Genomic DNA, 27,475 nt, shown 5'->3' on the forward strand with positions numbered 1-27,475 from the left:
CACGTTTTCCAACCGAAACGAAAAAGATTATGATTATCGACATTGTTCAACGCGATGTACCTACATCTATAGTCACCTGATTTCCAGGTGACTAGGTACGTGCGGTGCGTTTTTTCACAGTCGCGTACGATTAGCCGCATATTTACGAAATAAAAATGTCTTTTCGGAATATGGGGATATATCTACGCGGATCGTTTCGTTGCGAAACCTACTGGCCTGTGGGATGTCATAGCTTATTGCAAACTGATCGTTCTCATAAATGCACTGTTCTTTAGACACGATAAATATCGTTTATTCGATATGACACGTGGTCGTCCGTTAATCGACGTAGAAGACTAACCTAAACTATCGTGCGATACATCGTAGAAATTCAGACCGTCGCTGTACTTACACCTCATCAATCTTATGGACTAAAAGAAAAGACGCATCGCAACAATCAAGTACATATACATGTTCCATTTGATGCCTGGTCAACGCGTTTAGTCTGATCGATTACTTAGTCGAGAATACTTCGAAAATTTTTCTTTCTCTTTTTCGAAGCTTCGTGCGATCTTCAACAGCGAACATCTACATTTAACTCTAAATAGGTTATTCTATTCTATGACTAAGTGTTCCTTTTACACGAAAACATGTTGCTTTGTCCGAGAATCAAATTTCTTTATGCATAATTTACTATTCGTAGAGGAAACGAGTTGCGCAAACTACAAATGTATCGTGAACATTTATGGAAATTATTTGTATGTATGGAAAGGTAGAAGGCAAACTCGAAGTAAAATAAATAATAGGCATATTGTATTGTCGATCTACAAATATACGCGCTGAATGGAAAAAATCAAATTTTACAAATGTTTATGTTCCGTGCCTCGGGTAAACTAATCGCGCAGTAATTACTTACCCTTACTCCTTGCTTAATTTTAATTCTGTTTTGTTTTTTTTTTTAACAATATTAATTACTGTAGACGAATCAATCCTAATAAAATGACGCATAACGTATATGTTATTAGAAATTCGATTTTTAATTGATTATCATATCGTAGCGATTACGAAAGAGAGCTAAAAACTCGTGCGAAATTGTTTCACAGAATATATACGGTGCGACATATGAATCTTAATAGTTCATATGAATTTTCGTTTAAAGGCTTACTCGCTATCCTCGGACATGGTAAATTACTTAGCGATAACAACATATATTTGACCTAACACTTCTATTCATTGTGAAACAGAAAATTTCAGCGGATACGAGTAACGTTCCGATTGCATAAACGAAAAAGAAATGTTCGATGAAAGTCGTTTTCCTACAAGAAAAATAGACGAATAATTGTTGCGTAGTTAAAATTTTAAAATCGTATCGGTCGACTAAAAATCGTGTGTCTAATCACAAGAATTAGTCGATTAACGAATATTATAATTCGTTTCAATTTTATACAGAGACAATGTTTACACGAAGCGATCGGCAAAAAGGAATAAAAAACATCTGGTTCTCTTATAATCTCTTATGTGTTCAACTGTGGTAAACATCTGCAAAGTTAATATGTAGAATATGTAAAACTAGATAGTCATGTGTAAGGCACTGTCTATGCGCTCGTTTGAAGCAGCTAAGTCCATCTTGATCGCAAAAAAAGAAACAACGAACGTGTAAACAAAGTCAGTGTAATGTTTCAACTTTTTTTCTAGAACGATTTCGTGCGCGTAATCAGCGTGATTCGTCCTTGATGAATCTCGGTGCGTGTTAGTGCGCAATTATAGCAATCATCTAGTAAAATGTTACCGCAATACGTTTCAGATTTTACTGTCTCCGCATTCAACGATTCAAAAAATTGCTTCAGTTTGCGCGTAGGATACTTGTTTATATTTCTGTGCTACTATTTTCTGTGCCTTCGAATCAAAATCATTTATAAAAAGAGAATTTTTATGTATAAACTGTGGAATTATCTTTTTTGTTTAAGTTTACTTATTAACATGTAAGATTAAAAAAAAGTATCACACTTTTAATAAAAGATTTTTGTCAAATAGTTTTAATTAGAAGGCACAGAAATAGATACGGGTACGAAAGTATTAACTAGTATCCTAATGTATAAAATTCAACTTTAATGTCTGATCTGTTCTGTTGATATGGGTTCTGGTGTCTCTCTCGTATTCTATTACTTGTCAACTAATTTATAAATATAAATTTGTTTACATGTATCATTAACGATCGCACGTCGAACAACTGTACTATTATCGATTTCATATATTCTGATTTTTTGGCAAACGAAACTGACATCATGAGAATCGTAATGGTAATAATGTAACGGTTAACAAAGATCTGTGGAATATTGATTCCGTAATCGGTATGACTTAATAAAGGATAGGTTGAAAGATATCTTAAAGCTGTGTACATTAATGACTAGAATCCTTACAGAGTGAAGTCGCGTTACACGTCTATAATCAAGCGCGTGTCTCTTAATTTAAATCCTTGGATTTCTTACCACACAACATCTAAAGCGTATAACGAAGATAAGCATAACCGGAACGCGGAATCAAGACGGAAATAATATTCGAAAATGTGTTCGACTCGCTCCGATAAGGGATTTCGTTTACTCAAAGTCTTAGCTGTTAATGAGTGAACGATAAATATAGTACACACTGGCGTTGGACGTTACGAAATTGAGATCGGGTTATATGTGATAAATAAAATTAAGTCCCATGTTACTGTCCTCGATGTTGTTTTCTTTCCCTTCACGCTTAAGACATTACGTGAGCATCGAAGATTTACAGTAATTATAGAGAAACGATTCAATGCTCTTAGATTCTAGTATTGTATTAATATTACACGTGGGAAACGCGCGTTAACTCGAGTCGTCTCAGTGTGTACGAAATATCGACCAACGCTGCGTCAAAGAAAAAAATAAAGAAAGATGAGGTCTTTCGACTCGTCGCAAAAATTCTGAAAAAGGACATTTAAAAGCAGAGCCGCATTTACCATAAGGCGCATTAGATGTAGGCTAGAGTTTCACTTTAAAATCTTACTCCTTATAAAGAATAATATCAAAAATAGCCTAGTGTAAGAAAATTCTATAAAATATATATCTCAGTACCCCAGTTTCTTGATAAAGAAAATTTAGTTATTACTTTTCTCTTTAATTCAAATTTATATTAATGTATTTTTAAAATGAGTTATGAAAATGTCGACTTCTACTTTCAATAAAGTTAAGAAAGAATGCGTATGAATTTGACTAAATGAAATAGAGTTGTTCTATTGCGCCTAGGGCCTCCATAAATGCAGCCCCGCGAAGAAGAACTTAAAGGAACCAGGGCGGAGCGAGAAGCAATGTCTCTCGGAGCATTAAAGTGAAAATCTACGAGTCCAATTCGTTTTTCGAGCTGCGTTGCTTCTGGATCGTTTTTTGCCATTGCATGTTATGTTTCAGACGCATGTGACGTCGCAGGTCGGTTCTACGACTGAGAGTGGTGTGACATAGGATGCAGGTTGTCTGGTTGCGATGCACTTCAAGGTGCTGGGTCAGCGAAGCAAGGTGCTTGTAAACGCTTCCGCAGAGTCTGCACGAAAAACGCCCTGGACCCTGCATCACCACTTGACCAGTTGTATCGCCAACATGCTTCCGATTGCGTCCCACCCCCCCTGCAACACATTAACAACCACGTCACCCGCCGATTCCTCCTTTACTGTGTTCTAATCAATTACAGTGAATCAGATGTAAGGGGACAGTAACACGTAACATAGACTAGATCATTTTCTACCTGTGCTGGATATGCACCTCATTCTAGTCTTACTTGCGACCCTGAATCCTCGGTTGATTCGCGGTCTATAGTAAAGTCAGATCTTATTGTCGGACGATACATTAGACAACTTTTCATCGAGCATCTGAGTTAATCAACTTCAAGTTATTCAGTTTCAAGTTCAAAGCACTTCAAAGTCTTTCAGTTGAACAACTCGAGGTCAATCGACTCGGTAACCAAACTAAAAGTTGCCTAATGTAAATGCGACTTTAGAATGCTAATTCATTCCTTCGAGAAACTTTTTCTTACTTGACCGTATCGTAACAGCTTGTGTCGATTGTTTCCACACGGTGATGAACGTCGAAGCTATTAGTGTTATAAAATCGAACAGAAAAGAGAAACGTGGCAGTGAGAAGCGTGAAGACGTTAAAGCGTAGTCAATTAACGCGTTGCAACGAGAACCAATGAAAGTATATCAATTTTATACTGTGTTGGGAGTAGAACTTTTCGCAATCAGGTGGTGAATTTTAAAACGATTAGGGAGATATGGTATCAAATTTGCAAGTACGTACCATCCGTACCGTATCGATCCATTTATCGAATGGATTCGATGAATTTCAATTTGGATAGCCAAGAAAAATACGCAATCTTCGTATGTTAGCTGTAACCATCGGTTACATACACATATACTTACTTATTGTGATAGTAATACCAAGCTTAATTCGAGCATTACGACAGTAACGTTTTTCTAAGATACGCCGTTTTTGTTTCTTTTTTTTTTTTTGTTTTTTAAGAAAAGGACTCGGTTGAATTCACATTTTGAAACTTTATTCACACATATTTTTTTTTCTTTTTTACTTACATCGTTAACTCGCATAAGCCAAACATAGGATTACGTAATTGATATATTATTATAATATCTTTTATGTGTGAGTGTATGTGTGTCTGTGTATATATATATATTTTTTTTTATATATATTCATATATTTTTATGTATAGCGATTTTTTTACTTTTATAAATAATTCAAGAAAGAAATATCAATTCTTCTAAAGTAATAATTGGCAATCTTGTACTTATTTGTATTGTGGCTTTTGAGGAATGTGCACATTCGTTTCCTTTAAATTAAATACACGTCTACCATACACAAGTATAAATAAACGTATTGTATATGTACATATCTAGGTATTCCGCGTTCCTTACAGAACTTAACTTACACCGTAACGGAAGGTAACGTAAATAAAAAAAGGAAAGATTAAATCAACGCGTAAAGGAATATAATATCGCACTAAACAATGATTCGTGCCTCTCTAATAAAACGTTACTAATTCCGATAAAAGATGTTGATATTACACAATAAAAAGTAAACGTGCAAGTTGTGCGACGTAAAGTATAACAAGCACGAAACATCTCGCATGCGATCGCAAATTTAAACGCAAGCATTGTTGATTTGTTACCGGAAGTTCTGCCCTTGCGCGCATTAAAAAAATCTTAATAAATTGCTTAGACGCACATTTACTACCACGCTGATTTATCTATCAATTTCACTAAAATCTGTACTTCTGTACTTGTTACCTTTCAAGATTGCGCATATAACAAAATTATTCAAGAATCAGAAATCAGCAAAGTAGCAAACGTGGCAATAAAATCGCGAAAATTGCGCTAGCTTGTTCCCTCTTTAGCATCTCTGTAAACTAGCTTCAATTTGTACTTCGTCACGTCACAATCGAGTTTCACATGCTCGATTCATAAATGTTCTAAGACTTTGGCATACAGCAAGGGTTTCCTTTAGAAACGCGAACAAGAGATCACATTTTATAGGTGGATCGTTTCTCTTATCGTTAAATAATAGCCTCTTTGTAATTGCACGAAAAGAAAACAAATGGGTTTGAAACCGAGACAGCTTTGGAGAATGAAACCGAAGCTAATCTCGACTAGAGTGATCTTTGGACTAAATTAAAATTCAGTTATAATGCGTAAAGGTAAATCTAATTTAGATTCCAACTAAAAAAAAGGAATACACGAATAAACAATAAGCACAATAAAATGAACAAAAAGTGATAACATAAAATAAGCATAGAGTGATGTAACAGTTACATCCATAATGGGAATAAATGTAATAAACGAAAATAAAATTCTATGTAGGTATACTATACATATAGAATATGTGTACGCGCGATCGTACATAACTCGTGTATAGCCATACACGATTTTGGCAAGTCTCCGAGCATCTAACTAAAATACATGAGTATGTTTAATATCATATACGCATACCCTATGGCCGTACTCTTAGAAGAACGCGAATCTTCGAGACGCGCAAGTGAGCAACTTGGACACCAATCCCTGCCAAAATGAACAAGTTTGGCCTTAAAGCGCGTAGACTATCTGACTAAATGAGAACAAAATACGGAGAATGGCACATTTTAGTACGAGTCTGTACGCTTAGTAAAAACGAAGCATCTACTGCAATGTCGCGGACTTAAAAGTACATTGGGGGTGATCAATAAAAAATGCTAATTATTCGCACTGTTTCGAAATTTCAGAATCGTTACGGTTACACTTATGTGCGACGTTTGATGCCTCGAGGAAGATTTCGCAATCTTTCGTGGCGATTTCTAAGAAGAGACCGTCGCGATTGATAAAAGCTGAAAATAAGAGCAGAAACGTTGTTCTTCGATCTCGAAGCTTCTCACCAATTACAGATTTGGCTAGAAATTATGAAATGTTAACGAGAAAAACATTGCGTGCTCCGAAAACGATCAGACGTTTCTGTTCAGTCTCACCTCCGAGTTTTCGTTCACGAGATCTTCGTGATCGATCGCACGAAGAAAGATGCACATTCCTCCTTAACGCTATTAAGTACCGAACTCATTTGACTAGATAAAATAATTTGTTTTTTTTTTCTCTCTCTTTATCTCTCTGTAGCGTGTCTTTGGTTATAAAAACGTTTGCATAGGTGTTCTGCGTGATTATACACGCGATTCTTCTTCTTCCTCTTCTTCCCCCTCTTCTTCCCCCTCTTCTTCTTCATCTTCCTCTTTTCTCGTATGCATATACACATATACGTAAATGTACGTACACACACAGAATGTGTACAAATGACTAGGATGTAAAGTGTAAGACAGGCATCATTAATTATAGGTGTCCCGTCGACGACTAGAGTGGAATAGATTTGACGATAAATGCCGTCCGTGCGATTCGTATCGTTCCAAACGTTCCGACGCATTCGCGATTTCGGAAACTTGGCTTTACTATATGAACGCAATTTCATTGATTCAACACGTTCCTATTTAACATTCTCTACGATATTCATCTAAATACGCGACTATACGCGTTGCGCGTGACTACGATTCGTTGCTTCAGCGAACGACTCCGCGTTTGAAAAAAGACACTAAACTCATATACGGTACTCTACCGTAACAGCGGTCCTTTCTCTGAAAACTTTCCAATCCTTCGCGTACGTGTCCATTTCAGAGCAAAATGATCGCGAGTTGGTTTCCTGAAAGTACTCTCAGATAGTGAATACACTCTGAAAAGCAACTCGCCATACCTCTACTCTCAAGTAGCCACTTACCCGCAAGCAATAAATAAATAATATATAGTTGTGTGTATACGTGTGTGTATAAGTGTATCTATCTACCTATCTATTATATACAAGCAAGAGTACGAATTGATCTAAAAGAAAAAAATGTATAGTCGTAGATTCGCGCGACACGGATGATACTCGAAAGTCGATTCGCGCGCAAACCAATGAAAGGGTGAGCAGGGTGCAGAATGAACGCTCGATCTATTCTCTCTTCCGTCGACGGGTAGCGTAGGTTGATCGAGAAGGCGTGCTCCTCACTAAGGAATAGGACTAGAGGTGATTCGCTCGACGCTGCTCTCCCGGATGCGTATAGTCGTGAAAGTGGCGTTCGGTTCGAGGACGTTGGTCGGGCTGTCGGAATTTTGCCTGGCGATCGCGGTGGAGGAGACGGAGATGGGCGTCGGAGGGGAGGTGGTGGAGGAGACGTCGGCGGGGGCGGAAGCGCCGGTGACACCGGTGACGACGGGAACGGCCGAGACGACGGTGGTTGTCGCGGGGGTTGCGCTGGCGGCTGCGGCTGCGGCGGCGGCTGCGGCGTTCGCGACTGCGGCTGCGGCGGCGGCGGCGGTCGTCCCGACGCCCAGCCAGCCGTGCCGATTTTTTAAGTGTCGCTTCATATGGGTCGTACGGCTCAGCACTTTATGGCACACAGGACACTGTGTCGTCCCTTTGTGCATGTTCATGTGTTTGTACATCGAGTCCCGATTCCAAAACGTTTTACCGCAGAGTTTGCACGAATGCGACGGCTGTTCGATGACCACCGTACGAGAATCTAAATCAGATATAAACACGTTTCATGGTAGTGCGTGCCTCCGCGTCATGTATCTCTCCCATTCTCTCTCTCTCTCTCTACCCTTGCGTTCCTCGCACTCTGATCGCTATTCTTCTATGCGATCGTACCTTTTTTTTTTAATACACCGAACGATCGTTAGAGAATGAAAATTCTGTGGGCAAGCCTTACAACAAAACCGCACGCAACATGTGTTATTATGTATATATAACAGTGGTGGCCAAACTTTGGTAGGTACGATAGGAGTCAGATTTTGGCTATCAGCAATAATCGAGAGCTGCAGCCTTCGTTGAAACGATGTTTCGTACAATAGGTACCAGTTGTTCAACAAGTGTTAGAAATTTTAAAGGGTGATTCTCCACATGAAAGTAGAAGAAAAATCAAGAAAGAAGATATTAAGTCTGAGGCTTCATTTCAGAGTTATTAATTATCCCAGAAATGCTCGAAAACGTGTGATATGTGTCTGACTCAGGGCTGATTCTACTGCCGGTTTACCTAGAGATCAGGCGTAGCGATATCAGTAGAGTAACTCAATGTCAATAGAATAATTCATTTTCGGTAGGTATAGTTTGAACTCGGTATGAATTACTCGGAAACCATTGGTGAAACCATTCTTGATTTTTCTTTCAACTTAACATCCAGAATCGTGCCTTCAATTTTCTTCCATCTTTATCCAAACACCCTGGATAATAGATGAAATATTGTAGTAGATATCAGTGTTATGTTAGATTAAAAATACATATGTTTGTATAGGCACATTTGTATGTAGAAAAAAGTCTAAAAAATATCTCTCTTAGAAAATAGGTATATTATAAATTAATTTGAAGAATATGAAAGCAGGAGTCGTAGCAAGTATTTAAAAGGGTCTCGGTTTGGCCACTATTGGTATATAGATATATGTATAGTTTTTAGTTCCTCGTTAATTCTTTATCTGTTCTTTCCTTTTCTCTTCCGCTATCTATTTTCCACTGACTCGTTCGTTACCACATATCCTTCAGTCTATCAGCGACACGAAGAGATGAACGGTAAGAAAAGGCAGCACACACGATGAATTGTACAAGGAAGAGCAATCACGAGGTGATACACACGCAACTGTAAATTGTTGGAGCGATCATGCTACTGTGTACTGTGAATACAACGTTTGAACGGCAACAAAACAACGTATACATATACGTACAAAAAACTGTTCAGTGGTCATGCAGAAGAGTATCAAATGTCCTATTTAATGGTGTCGACTTGTTGCAGTTAGAGATGCAATTGAAAATCACAAAACAAGCATCTTAGAATTACAACGATCACACAAAATTACCTTTACGTAAGATGCGCAAAATGTTGCACTCTTTACAGATTACACAAATTCATTGTTAAACGCTTGTCGTGTGTAGTGGACCGACAATCATGTATTCCTTTTTCTTAGCGTGCGCCTTGGACGCATATGATTTTATATGCGAGCGTAGGCATGTCGTATAGATTCGAATAAACTCTCAACACTAAAACTCTATCGCATTTTTAGACAAAAAAATACAAGGCATGTCTACGTTGCTTTTATTTTCAAGCGGCGAAAGTACAAAGAAAAGACCGGCAATTCATCCTTCTTGAGATAAAATATATTCTGTATGTTTACAAATTACACTTCATTGTCACGATTTCGTGTAACCCCCCTGCCCGCCATTCCTCTCTTGCTCTATGCGATGAACATCAGTCTTTGAAGGAAAATAAGAATATGAAAAATCTCTGCACGCGATATTGAGATTAATCAAACTCAGGAGCATGAAAGATATCACGCTAATGCTTTCTTTCTCACCTTTAATATTTCTACACGACAGAGTAAACTTGGAATGAGCTTAAGCAGAAATAATAATCTATTCGTTGTGAATTTCGTGTCTTTAACTTATGCTATTAATCTCTACTTGCTATGTACAACGATTCGCGTCGCGACGCTATTCTTAATTACGTTTTGCCCCATGATTGTATCAAAATTAAATGTAAAAACAAAAAACTTCAGTTTAGCAGGCAAATAAAAATCTGTCAAATTAAGAGAAAAAATGTATACGTAAGTTTCATAGTCCGCTGAAGTCACTGCGTATACATTCTATAGAAATCCAAAGATCCAAACCCTAAGTTGCAATCTGAACAGACTTGAACGATTCATGAAATGGGTGCGCATTACCATTCCGCAGTAGTCAGGTCATATTAAGCGAGGCTAACTACCAAATATTGAACTATAAGACCAGTCTTGTAATTGATGGTCACTGGTCGAGCGATTCACCGATTATCCAGAAACTCTCTTGATTTCAAATGATCTCGCGTTACTTGGCGCCATGAACATTCAACATGTGACAACGCATCGTGTACTTTCGAGTGAAAACAGTCTGACATATCGGACAGACAGTATCACCTCTGTGTATGCTACGATGATGCGCTAAGGAGTCGCCACGATTATAAGTACGGCCACAAACGTCGCACACCCACCGACCGTTTTCGTCGTGCAACAGCTTAGTTCTGCGTCTCATCCTTTCGTAGCCAAGATTCCCCTGTTGCGGCTGTTGTTGATGTTGCAGTTGCTGCTGTTGAGGAAGCTGCAGAGGATCTTCTTCCTGTTGCTCGTGCTGACGATGATTCCCAATAGGCGTAGAATCGTAATTTGGTTCTGCGCACACAATCCAAAGTGTTCCCATACACACACAGACAGCTTCATACTTATGTGATATAGTTTCGTTGTTTTTGCCTCGAATCTCGAACGAGAGATTCTAGTTTCTGTGGCTGTACTCGTTGCTCTTTTTTTTATTTGTCTGTTCTGTATGTCGATGTCGATCTTAGACGAGAACATAGTAGATAGAGTAATGTAGAATTGACTTGGTATGATTTGAATATTCGAATGTGTTGTTTTCGCTCGATGAAAACGTTTGTCGGTTTCGAAAACGCGTGAAATAAAAATTGTTCACGGTGCAAAGGAGCGAAGGATGTCACAGAAAGCGATGGGCCAAGGCGGTTCTTCGTTTGCGGTTCGAGAGACGCGAAGAATCACCTTTCGCGGCATTATCGTCACCTTTGTAATTTGTGATTTGTGTGTCGCGCGTGTGCGCGTATGTGTACAGTATTTCTGTGTGTTAACACGTGTAACCATTACGAATGAAAACCCACATAGTGTATAGTTCCCACAAGCACGTTCGATTAAGCCTTCAGCCAAAAGAAAGAGAAGATTTTTCTCCAGAAACATGGAAACGACAAACAATTCGATAGTCAATTGAAAATACTCGCTCGCTTACCAATAAAGTATTCGTTCGTTATCGACTAGAATATTTTGACGAGTGAAACAAAAGAATACATTTTTTCGGACAGTTTTATTCAACCTTCCTAACAGTAGTTCAAATATCAAATATATCTTACGAGACAGTTGTCCCTTGCTAGTCAATCGTATACAAACATCCTGCAATAATGTAAAATTGTAAATAGATACGATGTATTAACGTATAAACATAAAATTAAACGAGTATAAGGCATCGCACCGATTATTGTCGCAATCCCGTCAATACGTTCACGATATCTACTAATTTCGCTAAAATATTTCGGGAAAAATTCATCATCACCCGCGAAATAAAATACGTGCAATCGTTTCGAAGCGAAAGAAGTATTACAGATAAACGAAAACGAAAATTAAGGACGATCGATACGCAATTTCATTTTATAAAGGCAAGGCGAATATATATCGTCATTCCTTTAATCCCGTAATTTCTATACACGTTTCTGTCTGAGGAACTTTATATTGTTCTCGCGTCATCTTTCGTCGATGGCACCTTATTCGAGTCTTCTGATATCAGTCTATTCGACGTAGTACATGGACGATGCTGACTCCGATCATATTAAATAGTAACGCGTCCGAGTAAGTATGCTAATCATTCATCGTGAGTCTCTCGAATTCATTCACGAGCTTAAATAGGATAAGTAAAACATAAATGCTAATAGATGAAAATAGTACGCATAAGAGTACGAAAATAAAATGGGTTCGAAAAAAGAACCACCACGGGGTATAAAATCTCGACTAATTTGTGATCCTTCTTGGCGGCGACAAGGGAGACAGATTTAGAAAAAGGAGGCCTGCTCTCGCGAATCGCTGTCATACACGATCACTTTCTAAAGTTCAACTTTGCGTCGACACTGAACGTGCACTTGTGGATGCGCAGCAAGTGTGTCTTCATGTCGTAACTTCGACTGAAGATGCGCTGACAAATCGGGCACCTGGTTTGCCCTGTATGCAAGTCCTTGTGCAGTGTCAACGACATCGGATGCTTGAAACCCTTCCAACAAATTCTACAGCGAAACAACAATTCTGTATCCGTGGACTGACCGTAGTCATCGTCCGAGACGAGGTCCGCGGTTGCAGCACCGCCGCTACCACCCCCGCCCCCTGCGGTATCTTCTGCTCGCTCTACAAATAAACACAAACACACAAGATCACCTCTATATTAACCACACAATGTGTCCGTGTGCAAATATGTCGCTTTTCTTCACGAACACGATACCGTTCAATAGCTTTCACCCGTGCTTGTCGCTTGCCTTTGCCAAATTCCTCTCCACCTTTTCCTTTGTCGACACTTTTCTCAACACTTTCTCGTAATCGATTCATTCATCGAACAGAAATTAAATTACGAATCGTTCGACAAGCAGTTAGTGATGGCAACTGAAACACTTCGAATCGCTTCGAATCTGTACACATGACGAAAAATTCGAATCACTTCGAGCACGTTTCGAAGCTTAGAGCTCCTGAAAGTCTTGGGAAGTCTTGAATCTTGAATTTTAATAGGTCTTGTGTCTTCAAAGTCTTGGAAGTTTTCGTGTCTTGAAAGTAGTCTTGATAATTCTTAAAGTTTTCAGACACTCGATAGGTGTCTCGAAAGCTGGATAATAATTTAGTATCTTAGAAGCATTTTCAATACATATTTTTCTCCACGCAGTGCTATTAACATAACGTGTTAAAGAACATTTGAGAAATTCCATTTGTCTTTCAAGACTTCCAAGAGTTTTATTCTTCGAATCATGTTCGAAGTGATTCGAATCTTCATAGTTTTGAAAACCTTCGAATCGCTTCGAAGGTGAGATTCGAACTCCCATCACTACAAGCAATCTTCACTGTTGAACGATACGACTCTAGTCGATCTTTCTCGAGATTCGTGGCGTAATCGTTTTGCATGTCGTGCTTAGAAAGCGCAAGCTGAGTAGAGTAAGTCCGATCAGACCAAATAGAGAGACAGAGGGCATACGACACCATTGAAAGGATGTTCAAGCTTGCTAAATTCCTAGGAGGCTGAAATACGCATCGAAAGTGACGATACTGTTCTATCTGTTAGTATCTTTCCAAGGTCTCGCAATATGAATGTCAAGAAAGGCAAGGGCTTTCGTCGATTATAATCGGCTCGGTTCGTTTTATTCGAAGCCTCGTATTTATTTCACAAGTTCTTTTCCGAAGCCGTTCGTCAAGTCGAATTTCTTACAACGTTTCACATTGTAATTCCGACCGAACAAATGTCTCTAGTATTACGAGTATTAAAAGGGGAACAAATTGGACGGCGTTTTATTCGATTATATAAACCGCAAACGAGAGACAGCTTCAATCAGCCTTTAAAATATTATTTGCAGTCATGGTTGTCAGTCTATTAATGTTTCTATTCGGAAGCACGATATGCACCGTCCTTCGTTCTACGGCGTAAGTCCATGAAATACGAACAAGTGGAAGCATTCGCTCGACTCGATATAATATTAGCGAACTTAATTCTAAGAGATCTTCAGGGCGTTAAACGATGACAACAATAACGATAAAGAACTTAAGATTTGTAGAAATCTTGATTTTGATAGCAAACTCGATAGCAACCGCGACACAGCGAAAACACCAACTGACAAGTACCCGTTGTTATTTGCATAAATAATTAGGAAAATACTTTTCGTTCGGTAATCGATTTTTGTAAACGTTGTATCGCATAATAAAAGCAGATTTTTCCTCGTTTATCAATTGATATTCGAGGAACAGTATTTAAAGACGACGGTATATACGACGGTATATAAAAGGTACCAAGATACAAATAAAAAGTCGCGGTAAATAAACGTCCGTAAAATCAACGTTAACGAACACACAATAAAATGGATATACACACGTCTCGTAAAAGAAATATGAAACTGATATCACTATACACAGGAAGGTACCGAGTATTTGTATCTAAGTACTTCTGGCAAAAGAACGAGCTTACCTCGTTGCAGTCTTACGTATAGAATCAATGTTTAAGTTAAATAATAATCTTTCGACATTATCCTATCGTGTGCATACACATAGATAAAACTAACGAAAGCGACAGAATCGCCAAATAGAAAAAGTAATCGACGATTTACAATTATCGCAAATTATAAATAACCGCTAAATTGGCAACTAACGTTAAATTACAAAAACAAACCGTAATGAGAATACGATACGAGCTGGTGTTTGATTTTTACTTTCTCCACGAATCAACAAACGATTCTCGAATTTTCAGATATCTGCGCATTTGAACATTTGAAGATAAAAGAAATGATACGCATCACAACCGATCGCGTTTCTCTGTTCTCGTTGATCCGTTTCATCGAAGAAAACGCAATAATCTAATACAATAAATTCCATAATCGTGAAACGCATCAAAAAAATGAAAAGCGAAAGAAAGAAAGAAAGAAAGAAGTGTAAAAATTACAAAATCGTCGGTTCCCGTGAATCGATTACATATGTATATGTAGTATTACATCAAAAAATGTTTCTGTCTCTCCTCCTTCCCAAATCTTGCTTCATCCCTCTTTCTTGTTTCGCGTACTCCCTCTCTTTTTCGGTGAACATTTCTCCTCACTGTTCCTTTGTATCGTTCATTTTCTCTCTCTCTCTCTCTCTCTCTCTCTCTCTCTCTCTCTGTCTCTGGTGGCAGACGATTTAACACGAAAAATCGAGAAGCATAGGGAGTTATTAGTTGAACAGCGATATTAAGTTGGGTCGGCCAGAGGGGGCGAGTTGGTGCTATGGGGGCGGGATGTGCGGGATGGCGCGCATTTTGTGAAAATCGACGAAACATGGCCAGCGGCACAAACAGGCATTGCAGGGCCAACATTTGAAGCGCGTCTGCCTGAGCTTTCCACGTGATGTGACCATTCCGCGCTGCTTGCAGTGCACACATACTTTTCCGTGACCGTTTGCTTTGCTGAGGCTATGCGGCTGACCAGATACGTACGTAATCCCTCCTGGAGAAAACACATTGGCCAAACACTTTCGGTTAGTCAGTTCTTAAGTATATGTCCACATGCAGGCAACCATTAGTAAACAAATGTCTTTTTCTTAACGATCAATCCCAGCACCAACCAATCCCGTAGCGGTGAAAGCCAGTCTAAAGTATCAACGACACCAATATACCCACGATATCTTTTTCGTACGTATATGCGTGTGTTTATATGGAAATATAGCATTGCCAGGTGCTAGCCGAATCTCTCGATCATCCTTCCCTTTTCTCTCATTGCGTTTCTCTTTGGATTCACGGATCGAACCTTTTGCTCCGCCTCGAAATACGAAACTGTTTTATAGCGTTTTAGCCTTCTCTCTCCTCCGCCGCCTCCTCCTCCTCCTCCTCCTCCTCCGCCTCCGCCTCCTCCTCCTCCTCCTCCTTCTCCACCTCCTCCCCCAGTCTCACCCCTACCTCCCTACCGCTTTTCTCATTTTGCAACCCAGTCTGGCAACTGTCGATGTACGTGCATCTGACTTATATTATGCATAGATCGCGAATCTTTCTCCTTCCGATTTAAACCGAATCCTCGCCTCTCGATGTATTCTCTTTCTCTTTTTCTCCCTTTCAGTTGGAAACGTTCTTTACTCCTTTTAGACTTCGACACGTGTATCTCCTGGATCATCTCAGAATAGTCTTTCTCTACCCTTTCTTAGGGCACGTGTCTTTTTATTATCTGCGTTCCAATGTTCTCTTTAAGTGAAGAAAAGTGTAATTAACAGACGTGTCTTGTTGTCCCGGTGTGTAAAGCAACTTTACCCTTCCGAAAAAGGATCGTGTCGTTTCGATTACTGATTTAGAAGACTGATTCACCCTTATAGGAGGTTCCTCGACTCAGTATGTTATCGTCAATATGGTGGAAGTCGGTGCATCGCTTTACGATTACAATTTACGCCCCTTTACGATGAGTTACAACTTTTGACGCGTACAATAAGAAATGAAGAAAAGTAATTCAACGCGCGCACGCACACACACAAACACAAAACACTCGTTATTTTGTCGAGTGGTCATTTCAATCGCTTTTACACGCGTAAATGCCCTATAGACACGTATACAATTTCTATTACTAATCATTTTCGCTTCTTCAAATCGGAAGAAATTAAGGAGAAAAGTCTTTGAGAAACCTTGTTTCCATATCTTCACGCAAAGGCGTAGCCATCGACGCTCTATCAAAGAGAAACATTTATCGAAAAATTCACGTACGCTCCAAATATTCATGCTCCTGTTTTAGCGATAAAAGGGTGAACGTAAAAATATTCTTCTAATTACCTACCTGTCGGAATCGCCCTCTAGAGGCATCAAACGTAGGTATTTCGGATCGGGTCGCGTTCAAAATGATTACAGAAAAATCAGAAAAGTCACGGCGACACGACGACGATTACTTTCGGTTCTTCATACGTACACAGTTGCATATTCGTTGAAAAATTACCGTAACATAGAGGAAAAAGCGTCGCCTCGATTTCCTTTAAGTATTAGAGGCATACTGATTCGACCTAAATATCGGATTTCCACACACCCATACCGTTTTTTTTTTTTCAATTTTACTGTGCACAACGAAAAGAAAAGGTAAGTAGCGAAATATTAAAGTGTGGAAAGAAATCGTGTACATGCCACTATTACCAGTACCATCACCGTTACTACTTCAAATTAGTCGTTCTGTCAGGCTACAAACAATTTTTTACCAGAAAATAATTACTAGTTTGCAAGTTAATCTTAAATGATAATTACTAATTCCGAGAATAAAGAAATACTTTTCCTGTTACTGTATTCCAAGGAAAATTTAAGTTATAGGATTTCCATTCGCAATAATTTAGTAGATACTTGAGTATACTACAATGAAATTTTTTCTGAGTTCAAGATTAACTTTGCACACTAGTAAATAGACATGTATGATACTTGCTACACACACGCACGTGAATGTCCTGTACAGATTTACAGTAGAAAAAAATTACCTTATACCAGTACTGAAAGGTATTTTAGTGTATACACAAAAAAGGTATGCTTACAGTTAGTGCGCATAAATAAGGAATATAGTGATGATTTCGTTCGAGTTATTAAAGGAATGTTGATGATTGTCGGCACACATACAGCACTTGGCAATGCTTACTAATTATCTACATTTCAACCTAAACCCGAGTACCTATACCATACATTTATGTCCAAATAACATGCACTTTGCATATAGTACAGTTAAATGATTAATAGAAAGAAGTAAAGTAACTGTCTATAACAGTAGAAAATGCATTTCTCCAAAAGTCTCATCAAATATCTGAGTCAATGTTTTGTTACGCCATCGTCTTATTAACGCAACCTTAATTTTTCCAGAAAAATTAAACAAACATACCAAAAGAAACCAATTAAATTCTACAACTTGGAAAAAGGTCAAATTAAATCTGATATTCGATAGGACCTAACACTTTGAAATGAATGAATGGATTTCTTTAAAAAGTTTGATATTTTAATTTTTCCTATGGATCGAGTCTATGAATAATAATAATAATAGTAATATTAACAAAAATAAAAAGAGAGATAGAACGTTTAATTTTTTTTAGAACTTATTCATCACTCTTCGTCGTCTAACTTCGTCAAAAGTCTGATAAATGAATTTTTGTGTGTGTGAAAATAGTATAAAGCTGTATACGTTACTACTGGAATTTCATATAATTTGCATTCTTAGAAATTCACGCAACTATCCCCTCAAATCCAGTAGAAAAATTAATTACCCTCCTACTCTGCATAATTGTATCAACAAACCTCAATACAATTAATGTAACGTTAATTGAAGTTATGTATCAAATTGTCCATAAAAATTGTTTTGTACCCACATTAAGTACATTTCAAATATCACTGTATTGATGTCTCGAATAATTGTAGAACAACTTTGAAACTGATACAAAATGAATCTAATATATCGAAACATGAGTACAAAACTGAAATTACCTGCAATGCCATTTCTTTTATTATTCATGTCAAGAGAAAAATTAGATGTTCAAAGAAATATTTAAAGTTGCAATTTTTATACTACATTTATTCCTTATTATAATTTTGTTGACGGAATTCTTGAACATTTCAAAAGATAAGGCAAAGCATGAAGTCTTTTATTATAAAAACATAAGATAAATTCAGCTGAAAAACACTTACCCTGTACTGCTTCTTGTGTTAACCTTTCCCCAGATGTACTAGGTTTTGAAAGCAAATGACCTAATGAAAATACAAAAGTATACGATAATTATATATACATATACAGACATATACACACACGCACGCACTTATAATATTTCAAATACATATATATCAATTAAAGATTACAGTGTTTTCTAGTTAATAACTATTATTAAATACATGAATAAAAATCTTACCAACATCTGCTGCTTGATGTTTGAGATCCAAATTATCTGAAGTAGACTGACTACTTGAATAGAATGTTTGACTGATATCAGGTTTTTGGTCATGATCAGGAGTATTAGATGATGTATCATCCATACCAATTTTATTTAACGAATTGTCTCCTAAACTTTGTTCTTCGTAACTACAGCTACTTCCATCTTGTACTAAATATTCAGGCATTTCCAATTTCAAATTTGGCATAAGAGGAATTATTTCAACAGGATCTGAACTAGCTGTTGTCTGATTTTCGGATTTGTTTTCAGAATCCTTTCCTGATAAAGCATTACCTATAGCTTTATCTGTATTTGTATTTGCATTTTCTCTACATTTTCGTCTCTTGCTCGGTGGTGCGTCCGGTTGTAAATCACTAACATGGTAAGGCATGGGCGACGAAGGTGATTTGTTTCTTTTATTATCAACTGTGGTTTTACTTGTAGCATTTTGAAGTTGTATTTCAGGTTCATTAGGTATTTCTATATCATCCTAAAACATAATTTAGAAAACAATTAGAACATATTATTTATAATTTTACTCTATAATACAACATATGAAACATACCTCAACCAAACTGTCATTATCCTTTCCTGTACCATCTGTAAGACCCTGAACTGCTAGTAATTCTGCAGTTGTTAAGAAGCTAGCTAACTGTTCTTGGACAACATTCACTTCACCTTGGTACATGAAATCGACTAACGCAGCCAAATCATCAAATTTTACATTACGAAATATTATGACAGGATGTTGACATGGATTTTCCTGTAATGAAATAAAGAAAAAGTGATTTATAATATATTATAGAGTTTCTCACATATAACAATGACAAATTACAAAACTGTTCATCTGAGTTTACCTTAAATAAATCTCTGAAATATGTGCTACATGCAGACAAGAGCATTTTATGTGCCCTTATCCTCTTGCCTTCGCAGCTCAAAGTTACGTCAACAAGATCTTCCTCTGTCCTTAAAGTGTCAAAAGCACAGGTGATATGCTTCAAATAATTATTCCACCTAAGAGAAAACTGTTGACTCGAACCCATGCTGCTTTTCTGAAATAACGAAAGACTATTGTTTAAACATTTAAAAAAAGCAGATATAACTCTAAAAAAATATATTTGATAAGAAATAATAATGATTACATAAAATAAAAAGATACATAAAAAAACGTTCCACATTCCGAGCATTTAATATTTTAAATAATATTTTACCGTGTTTGTAGTTATTGCTCTCTTGAAGTAAGAATATGAGTAAGTAAAGTTAAAAATGCTTCAAGTCGTTAATACGTAATACGCATAAAATTGTCGATAAGAATAGTTTAATGCAACCGTTAAGACGGTTGAGTTGTCCACAGAATGTGAAAAGCAACGTTGACGCGTTAGTCCTTATACGTTTCGCGAAAAATAAAAACTGTAAACAGTAGAGCGGAATAGAATTTCATGGCACTGTGGAAGGTTTCACGGGTTCCGCATCTAGATGAAAAGTGGCGTCGATCTACCAAACAATTTTAACGTTATGTAATTGCATTGCGTTTCAAGATCTCGCGTACGTCGAATCGACTTTTTACAGAATCTTATGTCACTTTAGAAGCCACACTACCCGATTAAATGACAGCTGGTAGCCATTTTCCTTTAGGAAAACGCGTAAGATGCGCGAAAAGAACTTCACTTCCTATAGAAACCACGCGCGATGCGTGGGATGTTGCAATACATGTGTGGAACGCTTTAGAGCCGTTGTCATTGGTGAATTTTTCTCTATACCGATATTCATGAAGATGATTGATACGAAACGTTTCCTCCTTTCGTTCTGATTAGAATAAAAACTCCAAAGCAAACGATTCAATACTCTCGTAGAAATGTTCAGGCATGTTATACTTAATTACTCAAAATATTTCGTATCAACCATTCATTTATTCACTATAACTTATCAATTAAATTTTTAAATAAACTTAAATAGTTTACTGCATTTAAACGCTTTGATAATTGTCCAAAGAAATAATATTTATACATATATACAATGTATGCACATAGTCGAGAAAAAATTACCCTGTGAGACTATCCTTAAGTCTATAATCACTTGCTCAATTGCATGTATGTGTAAGTGGGGACGCGATTTCAATCGCATTTGATTGGTTACACTGATGATACATTTGTAGGTGTGTAGCTAGAATTTATTGAACTGAGGACATTAATTATGTATATGTATACTTGATCTGTACTTTTTCTAAGTGTAGTCCAACATATTTTTTTTCATATAATTATTTAATATTGGAAATCATTTAAGATTTAATAAGATTGTTAATTGTAGACTGTTGCAGATGTGATATTATTGTGTTACTTCGTGCGTAGTAGGATATTTAATGAAGATTTTACTTCAAGTATTTACTTACGCACACGAATGTACAGAATGTTTGTGACAGATGTACCTCTAAATCAACAAAATTTGAAACAAATAATTGCCAAATTATCGGAAGATGAGGTTTCGTAATTTATTTATTTTTTTAAAATTAATATATTATCTTTTTTTATATAATAATAAGCGTCTCTCGCAATCGTTTAATTGCAGATTAAAATAGAAAAAACTTTGGAAACTATACTAGCAAGACAGTGTCATGTAGAAGCAAAGTTACAGAATATCAGTAAGGTATTACCAAATGTTGTCATAATACGAAATGAGGGTGAACAATTTTGTAATATGATTGCACATACTAATCAATTAGCAGAGAATGTAAGCGCTAAAGTGAGGCAACTGGATTTAGCAAGGGTATGTTAAGTTATTATAGTATAGTAGAGATAGATTTTTATATTTATTCATTAATATTATATTAATTTTTATTTGATCATTGCTTTTTCAGAGTAGAGTATGCGAATGCCAAAGACGTGTCAATGATATTCTTGATTTGCAATTGTGCAGTGAGGGTGTAGCATCAGCATTGCATAATGAAGATTATGAACAAGGTGCTGCGCATGTTCATCGTTATTTGTCAATGGATCAACAACTATTAGAAAGAACAGCTGAAGATATTTCAATGGATCATACAAGTATCAGTAGTTCTCTAATTACATTGCAACAAGCAGCTCTACAATTACGAACAGTGGTTACACATAAGTTTGATGAAGCAGTAAAGTCTGAGGACCTTGCTTCTGTTGAAAGATTTTTCAAAATATTTCCATTGTTAGGAATGCATTCTGAAGGACTGAAAAAATTTTGTAACTACTTATGTACAAAGGTACAGATTTTTTCTTAATGATTACATTTTTTAAATTAATTTGTAAATATTTATTACATGTTTTTGGCATTAGTTACATGAAACAGCACAAAAGAATTTAAAAGCAGCTTTGGAAATTAAAAGTAATGATAAGAGAGCATCTGTCATTTTTGCGGATACTATGACATTATTATTTGAGGGGATTGCTCGGATTATAGAAATACATCAACCAATAATTGAAACATATTATGGTCCTGGGAGATTATTAATGACAATTGGTATTTTACAAAAAGAATGTGATCGGTAAATTATTATACGTTTCAATTTTTATTTTAAAAATAATATTAATAGTTCTAATGAGTTATTTTCTAAACAGGCAAGTTAAAAAAATTATTGCAGAATTTACAAAACACAGATGTATATCTAAAAAAGTACAAATGGTGAACGATTATCTTAGGAAACCAGGTTCTGAAAGAGCTGATGCTAAAGAATTTGATCTGCTATTGGGTGAAATTACTATAATGCATTCACGAGCAGAATTATACATTCGGTTTTTAAGAAGAAGAGTTAGAGTGAGTATCATAATTTTTATTATCCCCATAATCGTTAAGATTATTACATAACTTTTTAAACTATACTTTTAAATATTTTTATTACAGAATGACATAGAAATTAGTGCAACTGATGATATACAATACAAAGATTTAATAAATGAATTTGAAAATACAATGAATAATTCTGATTTAGCACGAGGAATGCAAGAGCTTTTAGGTGCTTATCTTGCATTAGAAAGATATTTCCTTGAAGAAAGTGTAAATAAAGCATTAGGAATGGATACTTTAGATCAGGACCAACAAACATCTAGTATGGTTGATGATGTTTTCTTCATAGTACAAAAATGTATAAGGTATTAAAACGTTTTTATATTGTATATTGAATACAAATATAAAAATATTCATCTTAATCCAATCTTACAAAAGTATTTTGTATACAGACGTTCTATGTCAAGTTGGAGCATAGATGGTGTTTGCGCGGTAGTAAATATGGCCTGTGGTATATTAGAAGGAGAGTTCGCAAATAGATTAAGAAATCGATTAAGGCAAGGCTATCCAGCTGGATATTTAGATTTAGCCCAAGCTTATAGCGCCCTTCAAACGAGTATACAACATGGTCGTTTACAAACTTCAGATACAGAATTTGCACGACTTATGTTTCTGGTAAATTTAACAGTAATTTATAAAATATTTAATATTTGATCAATTTTATGTATTGATATATATATATATATATATATATATTTTGTTTACGTAGGCGTATTTGAATAATACCGATGTAAGTATTGAGTATGTTGAAACATTATGTAAAAGTCTTAACGCTGAAATAGACGCAACATTTCCCAATATGCAAGATAAAGAAAGGGGTAAAATTGATAGCTGTTTGTCTGGTTTAAAAGGTGTTATGTCGATTTTACGTGCTGTTACAGATTATGGTTTAGAACAGTTACGTGTAAGCGCTGTTAAACCAAGAGTCACCCCTTGGGTCGATGCATTTTTATCTGTTGATCATCATGTTAATGAGGTAAAAAGTTAAATAATAAAATGTACACATAGTACATATAAATATAATAAATTATTAATATTAATAGGATGATTTGTTGAGATACGAAACAGAAGAACCTTTTGTGCAAACATTAGTTATGAATTTAGAAGGTCTACTTCAGAATTTCAAAGGGAGTCTAACAACTTCTAATTATGATGCTTTAATTGGTCTTCTTACCGCTGAAGTTACAGCTCGTTTAGAGAAAGTTGTATTAAAATCTACTTTTAACAGGGTATGTACATTTTTAATTTTTCATATTTTATTTAGTTTATATTTTAATTGTTTCTTATCAATTACTTAGGCGGGAGGTCTTATTCTCGATAAAGAAATAAGATCATTAGCAAGTTATTTAGCTGCCGCTACCTCCTGGTCTGTACGAGATAAATTTGCACGTTTGACGCAAATAGCTACTATACTAAGCGTGGAAAAAGTAGAGGAGTTAGCTGATTATTGTGGTGCCGATGCAATAGCGTGGAGGCTGACACCTGCAGAAGTTCGTCGCATTGCATCTTTAAGGATAGATTTTCGTCCAGAAGATATAAAAAGATTAAAGCTTTAATATGTGTATCGAAATCTTTATATTATTTGTAATGAATATAATTTTAATCAAAATTTAGTATGAATAAGTTCCTTAAACCTTTGTATTGTAATGTTCTAAATTTCGTACTCTTGTACGATTTACAAAACGCTTTAATTATCTACCAGGAATACAGAGAGATTAATCACAGATGAAGTATGTAAAAGTAGAGTTTATTGTATTATCTAGAATTGCGTATCATTACAAAACTGTTACATTTATAAAAATATGTTAACAACTTATAAATAAACATATTAATTTAGAATTTGGAAGTATATATTTTCAAGTAAAAACTTTATTAATAAGATGTTCAATTACAACTAAATGAAAATTTTAATACATAAAATTAACTATTTAATTGTAATATTTTTTTTTTAATACTATAAAGCCCTTTTTTTCTTTTCTATCTTACAAAATTTCACGTTGACACTTCCACAAAACTTTACCGATTTCTTTTCTGCTTTTTTTCGTTTTTCCTTTTTCCCCCTCATTTCATCTCTATCCCATATCTATATTGCATTATTTTATTTCTATATATTATAAAAATGTTAATTATATAAATTACAAACACAGTTCTCTTGTATTCCACCATATGTTGTATCAGATACTTTATGTCCAACAAAAGTTTTTCGTCGATGACTCGGTTTTTTTACATTTTACATTTTTATCCAGTTTTCTCGCGTCTCACGAAGTCCCATGATGATAGCCTGGTTCTCCCATATCCCACAAAGTCCCACAATAACGAAGACTTGTTCTTCCATATCCCTGAAGTTCGACTTTTTCCACGTCCCACGAAGTGCTACGATGAAAGCTTAGATCTTCTATGTCCCACGAAGTCCCACGTTGATCTTCCACGTCCCCGAAGTCCCACGTTGATCTCCCACGTCCCCGAAGTCCCACGTTGATCTTCTACGTCCACGAAGTCCCACGTTGATCTTCCACGTCCCCGAAGTCCCACGTTGATCTTCCACGTCCCCGAAGTCCCACGTTGATCTTCCACGTCCCCGAAGTCCCACGTTGATCTTCCACGTCCCCGAAGTCCCACGTTGATCTTCCACGTCTCCGAAGTCCCATGTTGATCTTCCACGTCCCCGAAGTCCCACGTTGATCTTCCACGTCCCCGAAGTCCGATGTTGACACGTCCAGTTTTTCCGCGTCCCATGAAGTCCCACGATGAAGCTTTGGTCTTCATATGTCTCTCGAAGTCCCACATTGATAGTTCCATCTCCCACAAAATTCCATGTTGATAGTTTGTTCGTCCAAGTCCCACGAAGTCCCACGTAGATGGTCTGTTCTTCAAAGTCCCACGTTGACGGTTTGTCTCTGCATCTTCCACGAAGTCTCACACTGGTGGCCTGTTTTCCTCTCTCCCACAAACTCCCACGTTGTGACAGCCTGTTCGCCTATGTCCCACGAAGTCCCACGTTGACAGCCTGTTCGCCAATGTTCCACGAGGTCCCACGTTGACAGCCTGGTCACCCATATTCCACGAAGTCCCACGTTGACAGCCTGGTCACCCATATTTCACGAAGTCCCACGTTGACAGCCTGGTCACCCATATTTCACGAAGTCCCACGTTGACAGCCTGTTTATCCATATAGCCTGAAGTCCCGTGTTGATCGCTTGTCCGTCTATATATCGCGAAGTCCCACATTAACAGGCTGCTCTTCTATGTCCCACGAAATCCCAGCGTTGAAAATTTGTTCGGCAATATACATATAATCATGGAAACTTATACGTTGACAGCTTCTTTATCCATATCATCTACTAAAGAGTCCATGCTTCATGAAGTTCCCGAACTTCATATTTTTCTACTACTCAGAATTAGAATTTTTCACTTCTTCGGTTCCTGCAGACAGTTCCATCGATCTTTTCTTCTCTCTTTTGGATCGCATGGAACTCTAATATCGGCGTTTATTTTTTAATGTGACACGAAATGTCAACATTGATGTTTTAGATTCTATAAAATCTAATGCCGATACCATCGGCGGTTTTTATTTTCTAAATTTTGCAAGGATCCACCACATTCATCTTTAAAGGGTTTTATCCAACTTTACGTTAAGATCCTCTCATAAAATATTTTACGATCTCAAACCCTTTTCTTCGTAATGGTGTACATACTTTTGCCAAAAATAATTTACTGTTCTATGTAATGTACTTCAAACTTCTAGCTGTCAAAATATATCGCAGTTTTTGTCGATAATCGTCTCCACGTTTTACCAATGAAGCTTATTTATGAAATTTCAGAACTCGACACCTAATTTCAAACGAAGTTCTTTTCAATTTCACGATTTTTTAACATTCCACTACACATTCTTTAATTCCTGCTCAAAGAAAATATTTTCAATTGAATCTGAAATTAAGAATGAAATTTTAAGTTTCATTGTAAGCATAAAACAGTTATTTCCTGAAAATTACTTACGTTTTTATACAAGAAAAAATGGTTTCCTTGAATGAATGACTTCCTTTTCTCCACCGCATAACTCTCCCTATTAGCAACCCCAAGAAAAAACCCAGTTTTGTTCAATACGCATAGACGATTTGTTATTTCATCAATGAAAGCAACGAGCGATCCAGCCAGCCTTATTCCGCAATTTGAATTTCAAAGAATAAAAGGGTAAAATCAGCTTCAAAGTCGTCCTTCCATTTCAAACAGAGTAAAGAGTTGTTTTTCGTCGTCGTGAAAATACAAAAAAACAGCCGCACACTCGACATTCGACATAATCACGGATCAAGTCACTAGAAGGCCAAACCTCCAGACGTAGTTGGAGAAATTGGAAACATCATTTAACTACAGTTTGGACTTCATAAATATTGCTCGACCTTCCAAAGATGTATCACCCAGCCATCCTTTTTACCTGTATAAACTTATGCCCAGAACCGGTTTCTAAAACACTTAGGTTAACGGTTTCGCAAAGGGAACACGAAAAATTACAGTAACTTATACCAGGAGTTAAGCAAATTAGAACCTACATATTGATAAGATTTTGAAACGAATTAAAAGTTTTGGAAATTTCGTACCTTTTCCTTGAAAACTTCATTAAACTTCAAATGCTTTTGGTCGCATATCCCTTCCTAATTTACTCACTTATTTAATAACATTCGTAGATGTGCAATGACCTCTTACATTTCAAAATTTGTTCTGGATTTTGAACTGAAGAAACCTTCTTAGTTATATTCATTGCCATTAGTATTTGTTTTCTCATGTGATTTGTAAATGCTTTTCTTATTTCACTATTATTAAATATTATCTTCTGAAATGTGCTTGAGATTTGGATAAAATTAGACTTCCCCTTCCCCCAACATCTTCCTATCCAACCCACCCATCCCCCAC

General features: G+C 36.6%; 4 protein-coding genes across 7 annotated transcripts in view; 1 reads left to right on the forward strand and 3 right to left on the reverse strand.

The window, feature by feature from the left end:
• LOC143178781 (uncharacterized) overlaps positions 1-20,477 on the reverse strand; it is a 29,602-nt gene extending 9,125 nt beyond the window's left edge. For 2 of the 3 annotated variants that reach the window (XM_076377621.1, XM_076377620.1), the window contains exons 1-5: positions 19,969-20,477; positions 19,615-19,809; positions 19,323-19,520; positions 18,737-19,247; positions 18,519-18,578 (exon numbers count right to left, since the gene is read on the reverse strand). In XM_076377621.1, coding sequence (XP_076233736.1) covers positions 18,519-18,578; positions 18,737-19,247; positions 19,323-19,520; positions 19,615-19,800 — 955 coding nt within the window. In that variant the 5' untranslated portion in view covers positions 19,801-19,809; positions 19,969-20,477. Of the gene's footprint in view, positions 1-6,712; positions 8,077-18,518; positions 18,579-18,736; positions 19,248-19,322; positions 19,521-19,614; positions 19,810-19,968 lie in introns of those variants that run through there. The other variant, XM_076377619.1, reaches the window with a different exon arrangement.
• On the reverse strand, positions 9,219-10,871 carry LOC143178784 (uncharacterized). The gene has a single exon (XM_076377624.1). The coding sequence runs from the start codon at positions 10,770-10,772 to the stop codon at positions 10,404-10,406; it is 369 nt and encodes a 122-aa protein (XP_076233739.1). The 5' UTR covers positions 10,773-10,871; the 3' UTR covers positions 9,219-10,403.
• Positions 20,478-21,010: 533 nt separating the features above from the next.
• Positions 21,011-24,434, forward strand: Cog4 (conserved oligomeric Golgi complex subunit 4). The gene is made up of 10 exons (XM_076378262.1): positions 21,011-21,235; positions 21,323-21,520; positions 21,612-21,986; positions 22,060-22,268; positions 22,342-22,537; positions 22,625-22,872; positions 22,960-23,182; positions 23,277-23,543; positions 23,611-23,796; positions 23,866-24,434. Exons 1-10 carry the CDS (start codon positions 21,155-21,157, stop codon positions 24,121-24,123), a joined length of 2,241 nt encoding a protein of 746 aa, XP_076234377.1. The 5' UTR covers positions 21,011-21,154; the 3' UTR covers positions 24,124-24,434.
• LOC143179167 (uncharacterized) lies at positions 24,294-27,429 on the reverse strand. Of its 2 annotated transcripts, XM_076378263.1 has the most exons (3): positions 27,163-27,429; positions 26,564-27,008; positions 24,294-26,494 (listed from the first exon to the last, which is right to left on the reverse strand). In XM_076378263.1, exon 3 carries the CDS (start codon positions 25,364-25,366, stop codon positions 24,941-24,943), a length of 426 nt encoding a protein of 141 aa, XP_076234378.1. In that variant the 5' UTR covers positions 25,367-26,494; positions 26,564-27,008; positions 27,163-27,429; the 3' UTR covers positions 24,294-24,940. The 2 variants fall into 2 exon arrangements, with proteins under 2 accessions (XP_076234378.1, XP_076234379.1); XM_076378264.1 differs by having other exon boundaries at positions 24,294-26,465; positions 26,564-27,429.
• Positions 27,430-27,475: the final 46 nt, after the last annotated feature.

This window comes from Calliopsis andreniformis, chromosome 5 (assembly GCF_051401765.1).
Source record: "Calliopsis andreniformis isolate RMS-2024a chromosome 5, iyCalAndr_principal, whole genome shotgun sequence".
In the NCBI taxonomy this organism is placed as follows: Eukaryota; Metazoa; Arthropoda; class Insecta; order Hymenoptera; family Andrenidae; genus Calliopsis; species Calliopsis andreniformis.

Excerpts from the sequence above, each read along its gene's own strand:
- LOC143178784 (XM_076377624.1), bottom strand. The coding sequence starts at position 10,772 with ATGGGAACACTTTGGATTGTGTGCGCAGAACCAAATTACGATTCTACG.
- Cog4 (XM_076378262.1), top strand. The coding sequence starts at position 21,155 with ATGTACAGAATGTTTGTGACAGATGTACCTCTAAATCAACAAAATTTG. Across the intron at positions 22,269-22,341 it reads TTACAAAAAGAATGTGATCG|GCAAGTTAAAAAAATTATTG; the intron begins GTAAATTATTAT and ends TTTTCTAAACAG. Across the intron at positions 23,797-23,865 it reads TAAAATCTACTTTTAACAGG|GCGGGAGGTCTTATTCTCGA; the intron begins GTATGTACATTT and ends TCAATTACTTAG.
- LOC143179167 (XM_076378263.1), bottom strand. The coding sequence starts at position 25,366 with ATGGAACTATCAATGTGGGACTTCGAGAGACATATGAAGACCAAAGCT.